Source organism: Corella eumyota, chromosome 3, assembly GCF_963082875.1.
Source record: "Corella eumyota chromosome 3, kaCorEumy4.1, whole genome shotgun sequence".
Taxonomy (NCBI): domain Eukaryota; kingdom Metazoa; phylum Chordata; class Ascidiacea; order Phlebobranchia; family Corellidae; genus Corella; species Corella eumyota.
In genome coordinates, this window is record NC_137492.1 from 20,496,197 (window position 1) to 20,512,940 (window position 16,744).

The 16,744-nt window shown below is 38.9% G+C and overlaps 2 protein-coding genes across 3 annotated transcripts; one reads left to right on the forward strand and one right to left on the reverse strand.

The window, feature by feature from the left end:
- Positions 1-1,607: 1,607 nt before the first annotated feature.
- LOC145745843 (polypyrimidine tract-binding protein 3-like) lies at positions 1,608-11,675 on the forward strand. The gene is made up of 16 exons (XM_082564013.1): positions 1,608-2,806; positions 2,867-2,926; positions 3,093-3,230; positions 3,417-3,575; positions 3,632-3,797; positions 3,874-3,932; positions 4,028-4,199; positions 4,256-4,357; positions 4,420-4,544; positions 4,781-4,814; positions 4,934-5,026; positions 5,089-5,204; positions 5,264-5,364; positions 5,443-5,517; positions 10,683-10,746; positions 10,813-11,675. Exons 1-16 carry the CDS (start codon positions 2,639-2,641, stop codon positions 10,879-10,881), a joined length of 1,701 nt encoding a protein of 566 aa, XP_082420139.1. The 5' UTR covers positions 1,608-2,638; the 3' UTR covers positions 10,882-11,675.
- On the reverse strand, positions 11,381-16,532 carry LOC145745841 (uncharacterized). Of its 2 annotated transcripts, XM_082564011.1 has the most exons (18): positions 16,188-16,532; positions 16,014-16,076; positions 15,801-15,856; positions 15,682-15,738; positions 15,359-15,447; positions 14,947-15,140; positions 14,690-14,855; positions 13,852-13,926; positions 13,717-13,787; positions 13,534-13,652; positions 13,427-13,467; positions 13,065-13,304; positions 12,730-12,856; positions 12,602-12,657; positions 12,310-12,462; positions 12,067-12,143; positions 11,873-12,004; positions 11,381-11,777 (listed from the first exon to the last, which is right to left on the reverse strand). In XM_082564011.1, exons 1-18 carry the CDS (start codon positions 16,245-16,247, stop codon positions 11,667-11,669), a joined length of 1,887 nt encoding a protein of 628 aa, XP_082420137.1. In that variant the 5' UTR covers positions 16,248-16,532; the 3' UTR covers positions 11,381-11,666. The 2 variants fall into 2 exon arrangements, with proteins under 2 accessions (XP_082420137.1, XP_082420138.1); XM_082564012.1 differs by lacking the exon at positions 12,310-12,462.
- Between the last annotated feature and the right edge of the window lie 212 nt (positions 16,533-16,744).

Below are 16,744 nucleotides of genomic sequence, written 5' to 3' on the forward strand. Positions count from 1 at the left end.
CGATATTGAGGATAACCTCGGTCGCATTTGGATCTTTTTGCCCCCATATGAAAACATAACGTTTTGACTTATTCCTATTAAGCTCTAATGTTAAACTTGTTATTAAAAATGAAATAATCGAGTTATTTAATAGTTTAAGTTTGTTTAGGTAATAAGTGAAATAAATTTGAAAACCGTAATGAACAAGCCTCGAAATATAAAGAAATTAATTTTGTATAATCACTTGTCTGCCTAGACTGTTAGTGGTCAGACTGTATGCCAGTTAAATTATTTATAACTGTATAATATATTGCTTTTCACAAAATGATTTTCTGTCAGACTTTAATATTGTTTTATGATTGGACCAACAATTGCATAAATTGGATGTTTGGGTTGACTTAAAAATTTCTGCTATGCTTGATCCTTAATCCTTGATATGCACAATTAATAATCTTTTTTATCGACTTTTATCGTACAACTGCACTGTCTGACTGTCAAACTGTAGGTTTTTAAAGTGACCAGTAAGTTAGTACAGAAATTAAAATAATAAACTTTTAAAGAAACGAATGTTATGCGGATATTAGATATATCATGCATATAGCGAATATATATTTTCTTTGGGATCATCTTAGGCCAGTCTGGAAAGTAGGGCACTGTGCACGCACGAGATTTTTTTCATTAAAAAAAATGCACGCTTGGAATTAGCGTTTTGCACGCCTGGTTTCTTAAAAAAATGTGCACGCGCAATACTGATGCCTAAAACACGGTAACATAAATCACGCGTGCACGCGCGATCACGCATTTTGTTACGTTTGCACGCACGAGATCTTGTCAAAAACTGCCCTACTTTCCAGACTGGATCTTAGGCAATTCAGTCGTAGTAGATGTTGACCATCTGAAAATAATTAAAACTTACAAATAACGTTCTACTAGACTAACTTCACAACGGGTAAACCTAATATTTATCTCTGCTTGCCCCAAACCATTTTTGTAATCGGCTAAGATGCTTAAATACAAAAAAGCGAATTATTTAAAAAAAAACATTTTTATAAAGAACGCTAATTGCCTTTTTATGTATTTCAGAAATTCTAATAAGTGGTATTTGATTTTTTTAAATTCTAGTAAAGCTATAAAATTATACTTTAAAAAGGTTTGTATCGTTAACTAATTGATATTTTAATTAAAATTGTTTTTTTTAACAGAAATTTGCAATTTGAAAATTTTTTAAATTGATATTTTGGATTAAAATGTTCTTTAAATTTAAAGAATGAAAATGGATGTTTTAAGTGGAATAAAGGTATTGTTTTAGCTAAATTATTTTACTTTTATAAATTAAAAAATAACATTTGTTTTATGTTTTTGTTTATAACCAACTGAATATAGAAATTTTGTATTCCTTTAATAGACATAAATGTATTTTTTTTCTTTCCCCAAGATGTCGCTAGAGAGTTACATTTTGCTTGTAGTATGCTTAACTATTCTTTAGTAGTTTAAATATTTTAGTCAAAACTTTTTGACTGCAAGTTGCTTTAGAAAATATAAACGCTAGTTAAAACTTGTAAGCATAGACAGTATTGCATTGTTGGATAAATTGTTTAAAAAACTGAATCGTTCGGTTGTGACGTCACTTAAATAAAGTTAGTGACGATTTTTTTGTTGAGTTTGTTAACAAAACTCGTTACGTAACAGTGCACACATTATCATGAAAATTTTAATTAAATTGAAAATATTTTGATAAGATTTTAATAATAGTTGTGACGTCACAAAGTTCCGAAGCGCAACGTTCCGCTTCACGATCGTTGGTACGGAACGGGTAACACGTAATTTAAGGACATGAGCTTATTATGAGTTTTAACGGGAAATAGTTAAAGCGAAACTGGCTCTTATGATAAAGAAATTGTAAAATGGATTTTAACTTGTGTTGATTTATGTTCGTTTCAAGCTGTTTATATTACCCCTAATTAGTTGGACGTTAAATAATTGTTCGCAAATGTTTAAAACGTCGTTCTTGAGTTTCGGAAATGTTTTAGATGATATTTCCTCTTGTTTTGTAATATTAGAGAAATAGTGACGTCAGCAAGGTTTCCTAGGCGAAATATTTTAATTAAAACAACTTTTAATGAGTTGTTGAGATAACGAAGCAATTATAAAAAAAATTGTTTTTTACTTTTTACCATCTACTTATAAGGAATGCTATTGTGACGTCACAAGGCCAACCCCCTTCGTCACAAATATCGCGTGCACAGCGTCGCTAAATTGATACTTTGTTTCCAGTCACGTGACCCGCCCCCCAACACCCGGGTTTTGATAAGCGTCGGAGCGGAACGATAGCGTTGTTACGTCACAATGATAAGGTTATAATAAGAGGTTATAGATGAAGTTAGATGTAGGAAGGTTGTAATTATCGAGCGCCCGAGGTTAAAGATTCGAATTTGTTTGATTTGCCAGAATATCGACGCCCAAAATTTTAGTTTTTGATTAACGTTGTTTACATGTCACACTAGCAAATATTTGTGTAACAATCGCAACATATGTGCTCCTATGACATCATAAGGATCAATTAAATCACACAGCGATTATTTAGTTTCGTCAGAAGGTTTGAGGTCTATTGAAAGATTTTAGTAAAAAAAAAAATTTTAATTTTAGAAAACTTTTTAAAATGTCGCTCGTATTTTTACCTGTAACAAATTCGGGGGTTGCCCAAATGGTTCCCACTTTAACTCCAACGTTGACCCCTAATCTGACTCCTTACCCCCAACCTATAGTTTTAACCCCCCCAATATCGCAGGCTGTTTATGATCCAGGTTTTTTGTCCCATGCTACGAAGGTAAGTTAAAATTCTTTTGTTAAAATTTGCGTCGTTAATTTTTGCGATTTTGTTTTGCAGAGAAACAACGAAGATTCGTCGCACATTTTAACGGGAAGTATCGACAATGGAGCTAAAAAGGTGACGTCACTAATCTGTTATATTATTCGGTAATAAGTAGCCGCGTAATCTCGTGTAACTATTTGCGCTGGTCTTGTTGTGACGTAGTAATTTGGAATTATGACATGGGTAATTCAAAATTGTGACGTAGTTAACTCGGAATTGTGACTTGTTTATGACGTTTTAGATGCGCACAGAACAATTCGATCCAAAGCAGGTGTCGAAGGTCGTCCACCTACGTAGTCTACCAAGTGACGTCACAGAGGCTGAGGTTATTCAACTTGGAATGAACTTTGGAAAGGTCACCAACTTGCTCATGCTCAAGGTTAGTGACGTAAAAGTTTACGCAGTAGTTATTACGTCACTATTGTTTTCTATTGAGCGCTATTCTTTATGACGTAATAGACTCGTGTTAACCTTATGATAATAACAGGAAGATTTTCCGACTAACGGAATAAATTGTCGTACTAGGCTAGCAACAAATAATAAAACACTTCAAATATAACTTTAGGGCAAAAACCAAGCGTTCATTGAACTTGAAGGCTGTGACGAAGCTGCCCAAATGGTTGCTATGAGCGACCTTAACCCGCCCACTATCAGACAACGAATAATTTACGTCCAATTCTCCAATCACAAGGAACTTAAGACGGACAATTCGCCCAATCAACTGGTGAGGAGTAGTTGTTATTATTGTTGTGTTGGTGTTAATTTTTATGTTTGTCATAGAAAGCCCAGTCCGTATTACAAGCCATGCAACAAACTGAAGGAGGGGCAAACCACGTTCTTAGGATCCTAGTTGAGAATATGTTGTACCCGATAACACTGGATGTACTTCACACAATTTTCTCAAAATTTGGGGTTGTTTTGAAAATAATAACCTTCAACAAAAATGGTAACATCTTTGACCAACTTTAATATTTTGTTAGAATAACTGTTGCAAGTAAATCTAACTTTTATGATGATTTTAGATCAGTTCCAGGCCTTACTGCAGATGGGAGATTCCATTCAAACCAACACAGCTAAACTCGTGAGTTAATCCCAGATCCTGTTACACAGTTGTGAATTATTTAACATGTTTTGCATTTAAACTTTTCATAAAACAAAAGTTGTAACTATTGGCAGACATTGGATGGCCAAAACATCTACAACTCCTGTTGCACATTGAGGATAGAGTACAGTAAACTAACGTCACTCAACGTGAAATATAACAACGAAAAGAGCAGGGACTACATGAGGAATGATCTGCCATCGGGGGAGAACAATTTGTTTAATCCCATCCAGAACGTTCTGTCAGGTTTGTGTTTTGTTATTTGGATCAAATATTGGGTTTTTACCCCTTTTTACTTCTAGGTGGATTGATGCCGTTACCCACAAGTCACGCTCAAGTAACTCAAGCTGTTATCGCTTCGGCTTTACAACAACAAAACTCTTTGGCGCTACCTACTGGACCAAGTTAGTATTTATTTATTATTCTCATTACAAATTCGAAATATTAAATTGATTTATCCTCGTAGATGGGTCATTTACGGGTTACCCCCCAAGAAATATTGCCCAACAGACGAACAGTGTTGCCGCCCATTTAGCAGCTTTTGTCGGCATTCAAAATGCTGTTCTCCACGTTTCCAACCTCAATGAAGAGGTAAAAAGTTTAAAACTTTTTTGTTTCAACTGATTTTAATTTAAATTATTTTTTAATTTAAACTTTGCATGGAAAATTAATTTCACGCAAACTTCTTTTTTCTCGGCAACTTTTATTCTTTGCTCTCCACACTTGTGCCATCTTTTTGTGCCCTTGTGCCACACTTTGGTGACCTGTGCCACTTTTTTATGATCTGTGCCACCTTTTTGTGACCTGTGCCACCTTGATGAATAAAGATGGTGACTCCTCAAGTTCTTTTTATTCTGTTTGGTATGTCACCCTTGTCTTTCTGCTCCAATTTTAATTTTAACTTTTTTGTAGCAACTTTAAACTCAAAATCAATTTTTTTTAATCCTGATTTGTTTTCTTATATTTGTTAAATATTTCAGGAGTCTATGGTGATGTCATCAGGGTGAAAATTTTGTTCCAAAGAAAGAATAATGCGCTCGTTCAAATGCAAGACTTTAACCAAGCCCAAACTGGTAATAGTTTAAGCTTATAAAAGAGTTGTAATTTGTAGGATAATATTTCCTTTTATTTTAAGTGATTCGATTTCTGCATGGAATAAAGTTGTTCGGGAGACCTCTCCAGATCGTGATGTCGAAACACAACCAGGTGCAGATGCCAAGAGAAGGACAGGAGATGGCAAAACTAACCCAGGTATGATCTAACTTGTGTTCTCTCTACTTTCAGATTTGTTTAAACTTTATTTTATTCAGGATTACACAAACTCTCCCCTCCACCGATTTAAAAAACCTGGCTCCAAAAACTTTCAGAATATTTTTCCACCTTCTGAAGTTCTTCATCTTTCCAATATTCCGTATGTTTTTAGATTTCATTAAAATTATATCCACCCAACAACAAATATTATTTCCTGATAATAAATTTCTCTTTACAGGTCTGAAACTACGGAAGAATTAATCCGAGAAACTTTCAACCAGCACGGAGATGTTCAAGGCTTTAAATTCTTTCTGTAAGTATTTCTTTCTGTAAGTAGTTCTGTAAGTAAATTATTGGTAAATTGATTTTTGAAGGCCTGAGTTTAATTCCCACTGCTGCCCTAAGGTCCCATGTTTAATTCCCACTGCTGCCCTAAGGTCCCATGTTTAATTCCCACTGCTGCCCTAAGGTCCTGGGTTTAATTCCCACTGCTGGCCTAAGGTCCTGGGTTTAATTCCCACTGCTGGCCTAAGGTTCCATGTTTAATTCCCACTGCTGCCCTAAGGTCCCATGTTTAATTCCCACTGCTGCCCTAAGGTCCTGGGTTTAATTTCCACTGCTGGCCTAAGGTCCTGGGTTTAATTCCCACTGCTGGCCTAAGGTCCCATGTTTAATTCCCACTGCTGCCCTAAGGTCCTGGGTTTAATTCCCACTGCTGGCCTAAGGTCCCATGTTTAATTCCCACTGCTGGCCTAAGGTCCTGGGTTTAATTCCCACTGCTGCCCTAAGGTCCTGGGTTTAATTCCCACTGCTGGCCTAAGGTCCTGGGTTTAATTCCCACTGCTGGCCTAAGGTCCCATGTTTATTTTCCACTGCTGCCCTAAGGTCTCATGTTTAATTCCCACTGCTGCCCTAAGGTCCTGGGTTTAATTCCAACTGCCGCCCCAAGGTCCCATGTTTAATTCCCACTGCTGGCCTAAGGTCCTGGGTTTAATTCCCACTGCTGGCCTAAGGTCCCATGTTTAATTCCCACTGCTGCCCTAAGGTCCCATGTTTAATTCCCACTGCTGCCCTAAGGTCCTGGGTTTAATTCCCACTGCTGGCCTAAGGTCCCATGTTTAATTCCCACTGCTGGCCTAAGGTCCCATGTTTAATTTCCACTGCTGCCCTAAGGTCTCATGTTTGATTGCCACTGCTGCCCTAAGGTCCAGGGTTTAATTCCCACTGATGGCCTAGGGTCCCATGTTTAATTCCCACTGCTGCCCTAAGGTCCCATGTTTGATTGCCACTGCTGCCCTAAGGTCCAGGGTTTAATTCCCACTGCTGCCCCAAGGTCCCATGTTTATTTCCCACTGCTACCTTAAGGCCCTGGGTTTAATTCCCACTGCTGCCCTAAGGTCCTGGGTTTAATTCCCACTGCTGGCCTAAGGTCCTGGGTTTAATTCCCACTGCTGGCCTAGGGTCCCATGTTCAATTTCCACTGCTGCCCCAAGGTCCCATGTTTATTTCCCACTGCTACCTTAAGGCCCTGGGTTTAATTCCCACTGCTGCCCTAAGGTCCTGGGTTTAATTCCCACTGCTGGCCTAAGGTCCTGGGTTTAATTCCCACTGCTGGCCTAGGGTCCCATGTTCAATTTCCACTGCTGCCCCAAGGTCCCATGTTTATTTCCCACTGCTACCTTAAGGCCCTGTCCCATGTTTATTTTCCACTGCTGCCCTAAGGTCGCATGTTTAATTCCCACTGCTGCCCTAAGGTCCTGGGTTTAATTCCAACTGCCGCCCCAAGGTCCCATGTTTAATTCCCACTGCTGGCCTAAGGTCCTGGGTTTAATTCCCACTGCTGGCCTAAGGTCCCATGTTTAATTCCCACTGCTGCCCTAAGGTCCCATGTTTAATTCCCACTGCTGCCCTAAGGTCCTGGGTTTAATTCCCACTGCTGGCCTAAGGTCCCATGTTTAATTCCCACTGCTGGCCTAAGGTCCCATGTTTAATTTCCACTGCTGCCCTAAGGTCTCATGTTTGATTGCCACTGCTGCCCTAAGGTCCAGGGTTTAATTCCCACTGATGGCCTAGGGTCCCATGTTTAATTCCCACTGCTGCCCTAAGGTCCCATGTTTGATTGCCACTGCTGCCCTAAGGTCCAGGGTTTAATTCCCACTGCTGCCCCAAGGTCCCATGTTTATTTCCCACTGCTACCTTAAGGCCCTGGGTTTAATTCCCACTGCTGCCCTAAGGTCCTGGGTTTAATTCCCACTGCTGGCCTAAGGTCCTGGGTTTAATTCCCACTGCTGGCCTAGGGTCCCATGTTCAATTTCCACTGCTGCCCCAAGGTCCCATGTTTATTTCCCACTGCTACCTTAAGGCCCTGGGTTTAATTCCCACTGCTGCCCTAAGGTCCTGGGTTTAATTCCCACTGCTGGCCTAAGGTCCTGGGTTTAATTCCCACTGCTGGCCTAGGGTCCCATGTTCAATTTCCACTGCTGCCCCAAGGTCCCATGTTTATTTCCCACTGCTACCTTAAGGCCCTGGGTTTAATTCCCACTGCTGGCCTAAGGTCCTGGGTTTAATTCCCACTGCTGGCCTAAGGTCCCATGTTTAATTCCCACTGCTGCCCTAAGGTCCTGGGTTTAATTCCCACTGCTGGCCTAAGGCCCTGGGTTTAATTCCCACTGCTGGCCTAGGGTCCTGGGTTTAATTCCCACTGCTGGCCTAGGGTCCCATGTTCAATTTCCACTGCTGCCCTAAGGTCCTGGGTTTGATTCCCACTGCTGCCCTAAGGTCCTGAGTTTAATTCCCACTGCCGCCATAAGCTTCTATGTTTGATTGCCACTGCTGCCCCAAGGTCCCATGTTTGATTGCCACTGCTGCCCTAAGGTCCAGGGTTTAATTCCCACTGCTGCCCCAAGGTCCCATGTTTATTTCCCACTGCTACCTTAAGGCCCTGGGTTTAATTCCCACTGCTGGCCTAAGGTCCTGGGTTTAATTCCCACTGCTGGCCTAAGGTCCCATGTTTAATTCCCACTGCTGCCCTAAGGTCCTATGTTTAATTCCCACTGCTACCATAAGGCCCTGGGTTTAATTCCCACTGCTGCCCTAAGGTCCTGGGTTTAATTCCCACTGCTGGCCTAAGGTCCCATGTTTAATTCCCACTGCTGGCCTAAGGTCCCATGTTTAATTTCCACTGCTGCCCTAAGGTCTCATGTTTGATTGCCACTGCTGCCCTAAGGTCCAGGGTTTAATTCCCACTGATGGCCTAGGGTCCCATGTTTAATTCCCACTGCTGCCCTAAGGTCCCATGTTTGATTGCCACTGCTGCCCTAAGGTCCAGGGTTTAATTCCCACTGCTGCCCCAAGGTCCCATGTTTATTTCCCACTGCTACCTTAAGGCCCTGGGTTTAATTCCCACTGCTGCCCTAAGGTCCTGGGTTTAATTCCCACTGCTGGCCTAAGGTCCTGGGTTTAATTCCCACTGCTGGCCTAGGGTCCCATGTTCAATTTCCACTGCTGCCCCAAGGTCCCATGTTTATTTCCCACTGCTACCTTAAGGCCCTGGGTTTAATTCCCACTGCTGCCCTAAGGTCCTGGGTTTAATTCCCACTGCTGGCCTAAGGTCCTGGGTTTAATTCCCACTGCTGGCCTAGGGTCCCATGTTCAATTTCCACTGCTGCCCCAAGGTCCCATGTTTATTTCCCACTGCTACCTTAAGGCCCTGGGTTTAATTCCCACTGCTGGCCTAAGGTCCTGGGTTTAATTCCCACTGCTGGCCTAAGGTCCCATGTTTAATTCCCACTGCTGCCCTAAGGTCCTGGGTTTAATTCCCACTGCTGGCCTAAGGCCCTGGGTTTAATTCCCACTGCTGGCCTAGGGTCCTGGGTTTAATTCCCACTGCTGGCCTAGGGTCCCATGTTCAATTTCCACTGCTGCCCTAAGGTCCTGGGTTTGATTCCCACTGCTGCCCTAAGGTCCTGAGTTTAATTCCCACTGCCGCCATAAGCTTCTATGTTTGATTGCCACTGCTGCCCCAAGGTCCCATGTTTGATTGCCACTGCTGCCCTAAGGTCCAGGGTTTAATTCCCACTGCTGCCCCAAGGTCCCATGTTTATTTCCCACTGCTACCTTAAGGCCCTGGGTTTAATTCTCACTGCTGGCCTAAGGTCCTGGGTTTAATTCCCACTGCTGGCCTAAGGTCCCATGTTTAATTCCCACTGCTGCCCTAAGGTCCTATGTTTAATTCCCACTGCTACCATAAGGCCCTGGGTTTAATTCCCACTGCTGCCCTAAGGTTCTGGGTTTAATTCCCACTGCTGCCCTAAGTTCCATGTTTAATTCCCACTTCTATCCTAAGGTCCTGGGTTTAATTCCCACTGCTGGCCTAAGGTCTCATGTTTAATTCCCACTTCTATCCTAAGGCCCTGGGTTTAATTCCCACTGCTGCCCCAAGGTCCCATGTTTAATTCCCACTGCTGCCCTAAGGTCCCATGTTTAATTCCCACTCCTACCTTAAGGCCCTGGGTTTAATTCCCACTGCTGACCTAAGGTCTCATGTTTAATTCCCACTGCTGCCCTAAGGCCCTGGGTTTAATTCCGCTGCTGGCCTAAGGTCTCATGTTTAATTCCCACTGCTGCCCTAAGGTCCTGGGTTTAATTCCCACTGCTGCCCCAAGGTCCTATGTTTAATTCCCACTGCTGCCCTAAGGTCCCATGTTTAATTCCCACTCCTACCTTAAGGCCCTGGGTTTAATTCCCACTGCTGACCTAAGGTCTCATGTTTAATTCCCACTGCTGCCCTAAGGCCCTGGGTTTAATTCCCACTGCTGCCCCAAGGTCCCATGTTTAATTCCCACTGCTGCCCTAAGGTCTCATGTTTAATTCCCACTGCTGCCCTAAGGCCCTGGGTTTAATTCCCACTGCTGACCTAAGGTCTCATGTTTAATTCCCACTGCTGCCCTAAGTTCCATGTTTGATTGCCACTGCTGGCCTAAGGTCCTGGGTTTAATTCCCACTGCTGCCCTAAGGTTCTGGGTTTAATTCCCAGTGCTGCCCTAAGGTCCTGGGTTTAATTCCCACTGCTGCCCTAAGGTCCTGGGTTTAATTCCCACTGCTGCCCTAAGGTTCCATGTTTGATTGCCACTGCTGCCCTAAGGTTCCATGTTTGATTGCCACTGCTGCCCTAAGGTTCTGGGTTTAATTCCCACTGCTGCCTTAAGGTCCTGGGTTTAATTCCCACTGCTGGCCTAAGGTCCCATGTTTAATTCCCACTGCTGGCCTAAGGTCCTGGGTTTAATTCCCACTGCTGCCCTAAGGTCCTGGGTTTAATTCCCACTGCTGCCCTAAGGTCCTGGGTTTAATTCCCACTGCTGCCCTAAGGTCCTGGGTTTAATTCCCACTGCTGCCCTAAGGTCCTGGGTTTAATTCCCACTGCTGCCCTAAGGTCCAATCAACTTTTAAAATCTCAATAAAATATTTTTTCCTTTGTAGGAAGGATAGAAAAATGGCGTTGATCCAAATGTCATCGGTTGAGGAAGCTGTCAACTGTTTGGTGGTATGTTAACCTTGAATAGTAAGCACTTTTACAAGGCACTCTTAATGGTAAACACTTATTTTTTAGACTTTGCACAACTTTAAGTTGAGTGACACAAACCACTTACGAGTTTCCTTTTCCAAGGGTCACATTTAAAGCATTATGATGTCATCACTGGTTGATTGTGACATCATCACTAGTTCATTTAAATCATTTTTATTTTAGTTTTATTCTTTTTTTGCCAAATTATTGAAAGCACTTTGCTTGGTGGACATTGTGAAGGGTTTTACATTTCTGTAAGCTTAGTGTATAAACATGTTGGGTGTTTTTATTTTCTTTGTATTGGTTGCACTACAATGTTGTACATTTTTATAGCCTATACTAGAGTCATATTTTTTGTTCCCGATGAGTTAAATGTACATTCCCTATAAGTTAAATGTACATTCCCTATAAGTTAAATGTACATTCCCTATAAGTTAAATGTACATTCCTTATAAGTTAAATGTATTGTACATTCCTTATAAGTTAAATGTACATTCCCTATAAGTTAAATGTACATTCCCTATAAGTTAAATGTACATTCCCTATAAGTTAAATGTACATTTCTATAAGTTAGGTATAAATAAACACTGGTTGTGGTAAATATATGTTGTGCTAGAAAGTCATCTTGAATTTTTTATTATAATTTAAAGTTTTGAACAATAATTAAGCTATACACACAGATACATTTTGTCAAGAAAGTTTTTTACAGATTAAAGTACTGGGTCAAATTTATTTTAAACACCCAAAATATATTTACAATGGAAAATTTATAATGTGGTTGATACAGAAAAGTGACAATTTTTTACATATTGAAGTATTAAGGCAATTAAAAAATTAGAACTGCATATCACAAAAACAACAACTACAATAAAAAATTAAAAGTTTATGAATATAGACATTTAAGGTGGGCCAATTAGGGTGACGGATCCAGCTCCTTCTGCCAGAATTAAAGGCGAGTTCATATAATACTCGACCATTTCTTCGACTGAGGCAAAGGTGCGCTCATTTTCCTATAAATTTAAATGTAGTTTTCATATTAACAATACTAGAGTCAACATTTTAACCACAATTTCCAAAATTATCATTCATCGGAAAATTTAAATACCTTTTCAGTGCCAATAGCGTATTTTAAATCATCTCGTTTTCTGATTTGAAGGTTGTAAATCTTGTTTGCATATAATGTTATAGAGTAGGGAAGATTTCTGTCCTTGCCCGGCCTCACTATAAAGCTCCCCTCCTGAAAGTAAGTTCAGCTTAAATACATTTATCAAGCCAAGCAAGTTATCCAAAAATATTTACCTGTTTTAAAGCAAGTATCTCAGAACTTGCAAGTTGTCTTGTCACATTCTTGAACCACGGCCGATCTTCAAAACTTGCTAAAAAAAAGGTTAAACATAAGTTTCACAAGTTCCAATGATTCTTACGGAGATTTTAAATTATGTATTAATGAAAATTTAATAAAATCAATTTTAACTTTGGCCAATAATTGCAGCTTCATTGTTAAATCATAATTTACATATCTTAATAAAACATTTAAATTACAGATGCTTCGATTTGCTTGGGCATTGGGCTGATAGTTGGGGATATTTTGGCCCGGGGTCTTGCGGTCACATGGGATTGGGTCAAGGGGTATTTGGGGGGGTTTTTTAAAGGGAAAATGGGGTAGGGAAATAATACTTCCGATTGGTTGAAACTCTGCATAGAACATAAAATAACAAAAAAGACACCACATTAAAAATCAAATTATTACAACACCACAAAGTAAATTAAACCATTAGGACACCACATTAAAAATTAAACTATTCATTACACATTTCAAACATGCAAAAGTAACCTGGTTTCGGCTTTTCGGCAGGTTTTGGGCGAATAGGAGGAAGTTTTTTATTGTTTCTAAACATAAAACAAACTTTTATTAATTTTCCTAAACAGAAGCGTTTTGAAACCAATTTAAACAAATCTTACGTCTGCCAGCTCGAGTTGCCAAATTTTTGTTGGTTAATTTCATCTTTGATGTGAGAGGGCGAGGGTTCAAAATTCTGTCGATTGAATGGAGTTGGTTTCAGATCAAAGTCACCTGAACTTGAACTATCTGAAAACATTAATTTGATATTTATTAAGAAATACTTATAACCAGTTACTGTTAAAACATCACAACGTTTTGTGAACAGTTAATGTGCACAATTACTAAAGAAATATTTTCAAGCAGAGTGAATATTTCTGACGTGCTGATTAATATTAAAGTGGAAAACCACTGAAAATTTTATTTTAATGAACATGCCGTCCTATATTTGTCAAACCTTTGCTACCAGCCCGATATGGAAGGTGATCCTCGTTGCTTTTTCCACTTCCCGACCTCGATGACCTTGTAGAATGAGGGGGAGAGGGATTATGGGGTGAGGAAGGGGTGCTTCCCCTGCGAGAGGGGTTTGACCCTGTGCTTGTCCGATTAGAAAAAGGTAAACTATCTCTTTGGGTTTGTGAGGAAGGGTTATAACCACTGGTACGACTGCCACGTGGTGAGTGTCGTGGCGAGTGACCTGAGATTGTGATGTTATTGCACGCAATTAGCAAAAAGATAATTAACAATTAATTGGCATAGCATGCAATTTCAAATTGAGTAAAATTGTGATTATGACATAATTAATGAATAAGGAAGTACCATTGTCTGCAGGTCGTTGCGGATGATGATGAAATGAAGGCCTGTTAATTTAAAAAAGTTTGCTGACTAAGTGTTTAGTTTACACGCTTAATTTTAATTTGTTTAACCTGGAAGATTGGTCAATAACTGGTTCATAAAACTCCTGGCTTTCCATAACTGGTGGTGGCATGGGAGCATTTCTCGGTGGTAATCCAGTTGGGGGGCTTACTGGTGGCCGATTTGGTGTCTGTCAAAAAAATAAGACTTAATAACTGCTATTTACTACCACTACACATTATGACATCACAAACCTGTGGTTGATCCCATCTGTTCTGAGGAGTTTCAGGGTTGAATTCAATGTAGCAACCTCCATCTGGAACATCTTTATTAAAAACAAATTGTTTGATTTCACGAGCTTAGTTTTAATGGTATACAAGCCTACTTACCATCCCTGTCAGGTAGAGGGGGATTGTCTGGGTTGGGGATCCTGTCATCCCTCCTTGGCAGAGCTGGTCTACTACCTGCAAATTTAAATTTTATTAGAAAATAAACTTAAGAAAACAAGAGGACTCTCTTCTACCTGGTCTTTGGTTAGGGGGGACCCATGGTGTGTAATTTGGTTTCCTGACCTGATTAAACTGGTTAAACTGGTTAAACTGGTTAAAATTGTTTGGTTGTAAGGAATTTCTGTGATTTTGGTTATAACCACTCCCTTCATTCATAGACAAGTAAGTATCATCCATTGTCTAAACTTTGTTAACTTTAACGAGTAAAAAATTTAATTAGTTTCTGGTAAATTTTTTTTTCTTACTTTAATAATTTTTGCTCAATCTATTCTAATTTCACCAAAACACACCCTTATACTAGGAAAGCTCGTAACTACACAATATTAAAAGACTTAACTACCAACTTGCTAACAACACTCTAACAGCTAGCTCATAAACGGCATCTGTTCATTGTGTTTACTTTCACTATAAAATTAAACAAGGAAGTAATGACGTTACTCATTCCCGGGAACCATTTATTTATGGACCTTAAATATTCTCATGTCATGCTGCTTTATACTAAGACTTAATACTTTGGAATTAAAGTTATAAAAACATAGTGTATTGTTGTCTTTATCAGCCCACACGTTTGTTTATTTATATAAACCACAAATTTATTGAATAGATTGAATATAATGTTGAGCTAACATAAATGTTTTTTTTTTAACAAAAGCACTGTTTAACTAATTCTTTGCGTTAAACTTTATTAAAAACATTTTTAACAAATATACAAAATTACCTCTTTGTATAGGTGGTGGTTGCTGTTGTGGTCTTTCTTTTGGTTTATTTGAAAAAGGTGGTGGATTTTGTGGTGGTCTGTTAAACATGGTTGGTTGTTGGATTGGTGTTTTTACTGGTGGCCTGGTGACTTGATGGTTAGTTGGTGAGAAGTTTGAATGAGATCTCTGCAAATTAATATTGGGTTAAAATAAAACCTCAACCATCTTATGGTTGATAACCAGATTATGACCAGATAACCATTAAATTGTAACTAACTTTGCCAACGGGAGGTGGTGCTTCTGTATCAGAATCATCTGACCAATCGTCAAAGTCATCATAATCTTGGGGGTAACCTGCTTGGGGGTGCCCACTTTGAGGGTAACCACCTTGTTGGTAACCACCCTGTGGGTAACCACCTTGTGGGAAAGTACCATGTTGGGGATAACTACCTGTAGGTAAGGGTGGGGGTCCTAAAATAAAATAAATTTTTTTTTTTATTTTGATGTTTTCTTGCACCAGTTAATATTACAAAGAATGCGACGGAAAAAAATGACAAAATCAATTAAAAGATTTAAAACATGCATAAGTATTATTATTTATATAAAGATTTTATGTATGTTATGGTATGGTCGCCAAACTCTGTAAATTATTATCGCCAGGTTTAGATTTTGTTTTACTGCAAGCTTACCCCTTTCCATATTGTTGGATGTCCTTCTATCCATATTGGGTCTTTGATTGTAGTTGGTTCGGGGCATTCCCTTGTTAAACATGGTGTTGCTTAAAATATTGTTTAACGATCAATATAACAATTATCATTTATGACACACACTGCACAATAACTATGACATCACAAACAATATGACAACATTGAACATTATTTATACCCACATAAATATTAAAGGTTTTATTTTACTGAATTATGATAAAAAATGAATAATGCAGTTTAATAATACACCCTTTGTTTATATTAACTTTATTTAAAAATTTTAAGCCACTTAAATAAGAACTAACTTGTTGCTGTTGTTGTTGTTGTTAGATTTGAGTTCTGTTATAAGCTTCCACACTTTACTGGTTTAAATCAAACAAAATTATAAACTTAAACAACTTAATTTATAAACGTAAATACCAACTTTCTTTCATAAGGCTTGCAGTTTAAAATCCCACCCAGTCTAAGTTCTTCTAATTCCTGTAATAATGATTTGACTCATTGTTAGTCATCTTACTTTTGGTACAGGAAGTGATATGAGCCTTTATTAAGTAATTATTCAAGTTTCGGTACAGGGGTTATCGATTTTCGGTTAAAAATTATTATTAGTTTCCTAGTAAAATTATGAATCACTCACCAGTAATTTTTCCCCATTTATTTCATTGGTTATAAATTTGGCTGTGAAATGCCCATAGCCAGCCTAAAATTAATCATTAACTTTAAGTTAACAGTTATAATGAAATAGCGGACATAAAATTGTTAAAGTTTGTTTGTTAACAAAAATGAAATTGTGACGACTACAATGTCTTACTTGTTCTAACCATTCTGCAGTTTTATCTACTGACCATTTCCTAATCTGATTTTGATTCATCTTTCACATTTGCATCCTAAAAATCTACTTTAAAGCAATGCTGTGTATTAAAAAAGCTACAAATGTTAATTTGTATAAAATTTGACAAAACAGCAACAAAAACTGTCGCCTTTCGTAGGTTTGTACATTGCCGTGTGGAAAGCGTCGCTTTTTAGCTAATTATTACCCGGAGATAGCACTTTGTTTGCCAAGCTGTGATTTGTTGTTATTTAAACATTAACTTTTTGGCAAGTGAATAATTAAGAGATTGTTTTCCGTGAAAGCTGTATAATATGTTGTGTTTAATTTAAAGATATATTCACCGAGCATGCAGTAAAGCCGGTGCGTGGAACAACCGAAAAAATGACATACTACACCCTACGTAATCGAGAATATGATTAATTGGTTAACGACTCGTGTGTGTGTGTGTTGTATACTGGTATAGATTTTAATATTACCAAAACAAAAGGTTGATTGTTGTCTTTTTAATTAGCTTGTTTACATTAGTGACGTAATGG

Excerpts from the sequence above, each read along its gene's own strand:
- LOC145745843 (XM_082564013.1), top strand. The coding sequence starts at position 2,639 with ATGTCGCTCGTATTTTTACCTGTAACAAATTCGGGGGTTGCCCAAATG. Across the intron at positions 4,815-4,933 it reads AGTTCTTTTTATTCTGTTTG|GAGTCTATGGTGATGTCATC; the intron begins GTATGTCACCCT and ends TAAATATTTCAG. Across the intron at positions 5,205-5,263 it reads AGATGGCAAAACTAACCCAG|GATTACACAAACTCTCCCCT; the intron begins GTATGATCTAAC and ends TATTTTATTCAG.
- LOC145745841 (XM_082564011.1), bottom strand. The coding sequence starts at position 16,247 with ATGAATCAAAATCAGATTAGGAAATGGTCAGTAGATAAAACTGCAGAA. Across the intron at positions 15,141-15,358 it reads ATCCAACAATATGGAAAGGG|GACCCCCACCCTTACCTACA; the intron begins GTAAGCTTGCAG and ends ATTTTATTTTAG. Across the intron at positions 13,305-13,426 it reads GCAACGACCTGCAGACAATG|GTCACTCGCCACGACACTCA; the intron begins GTACTTCCTTAT and ends TCACAATCTCAG.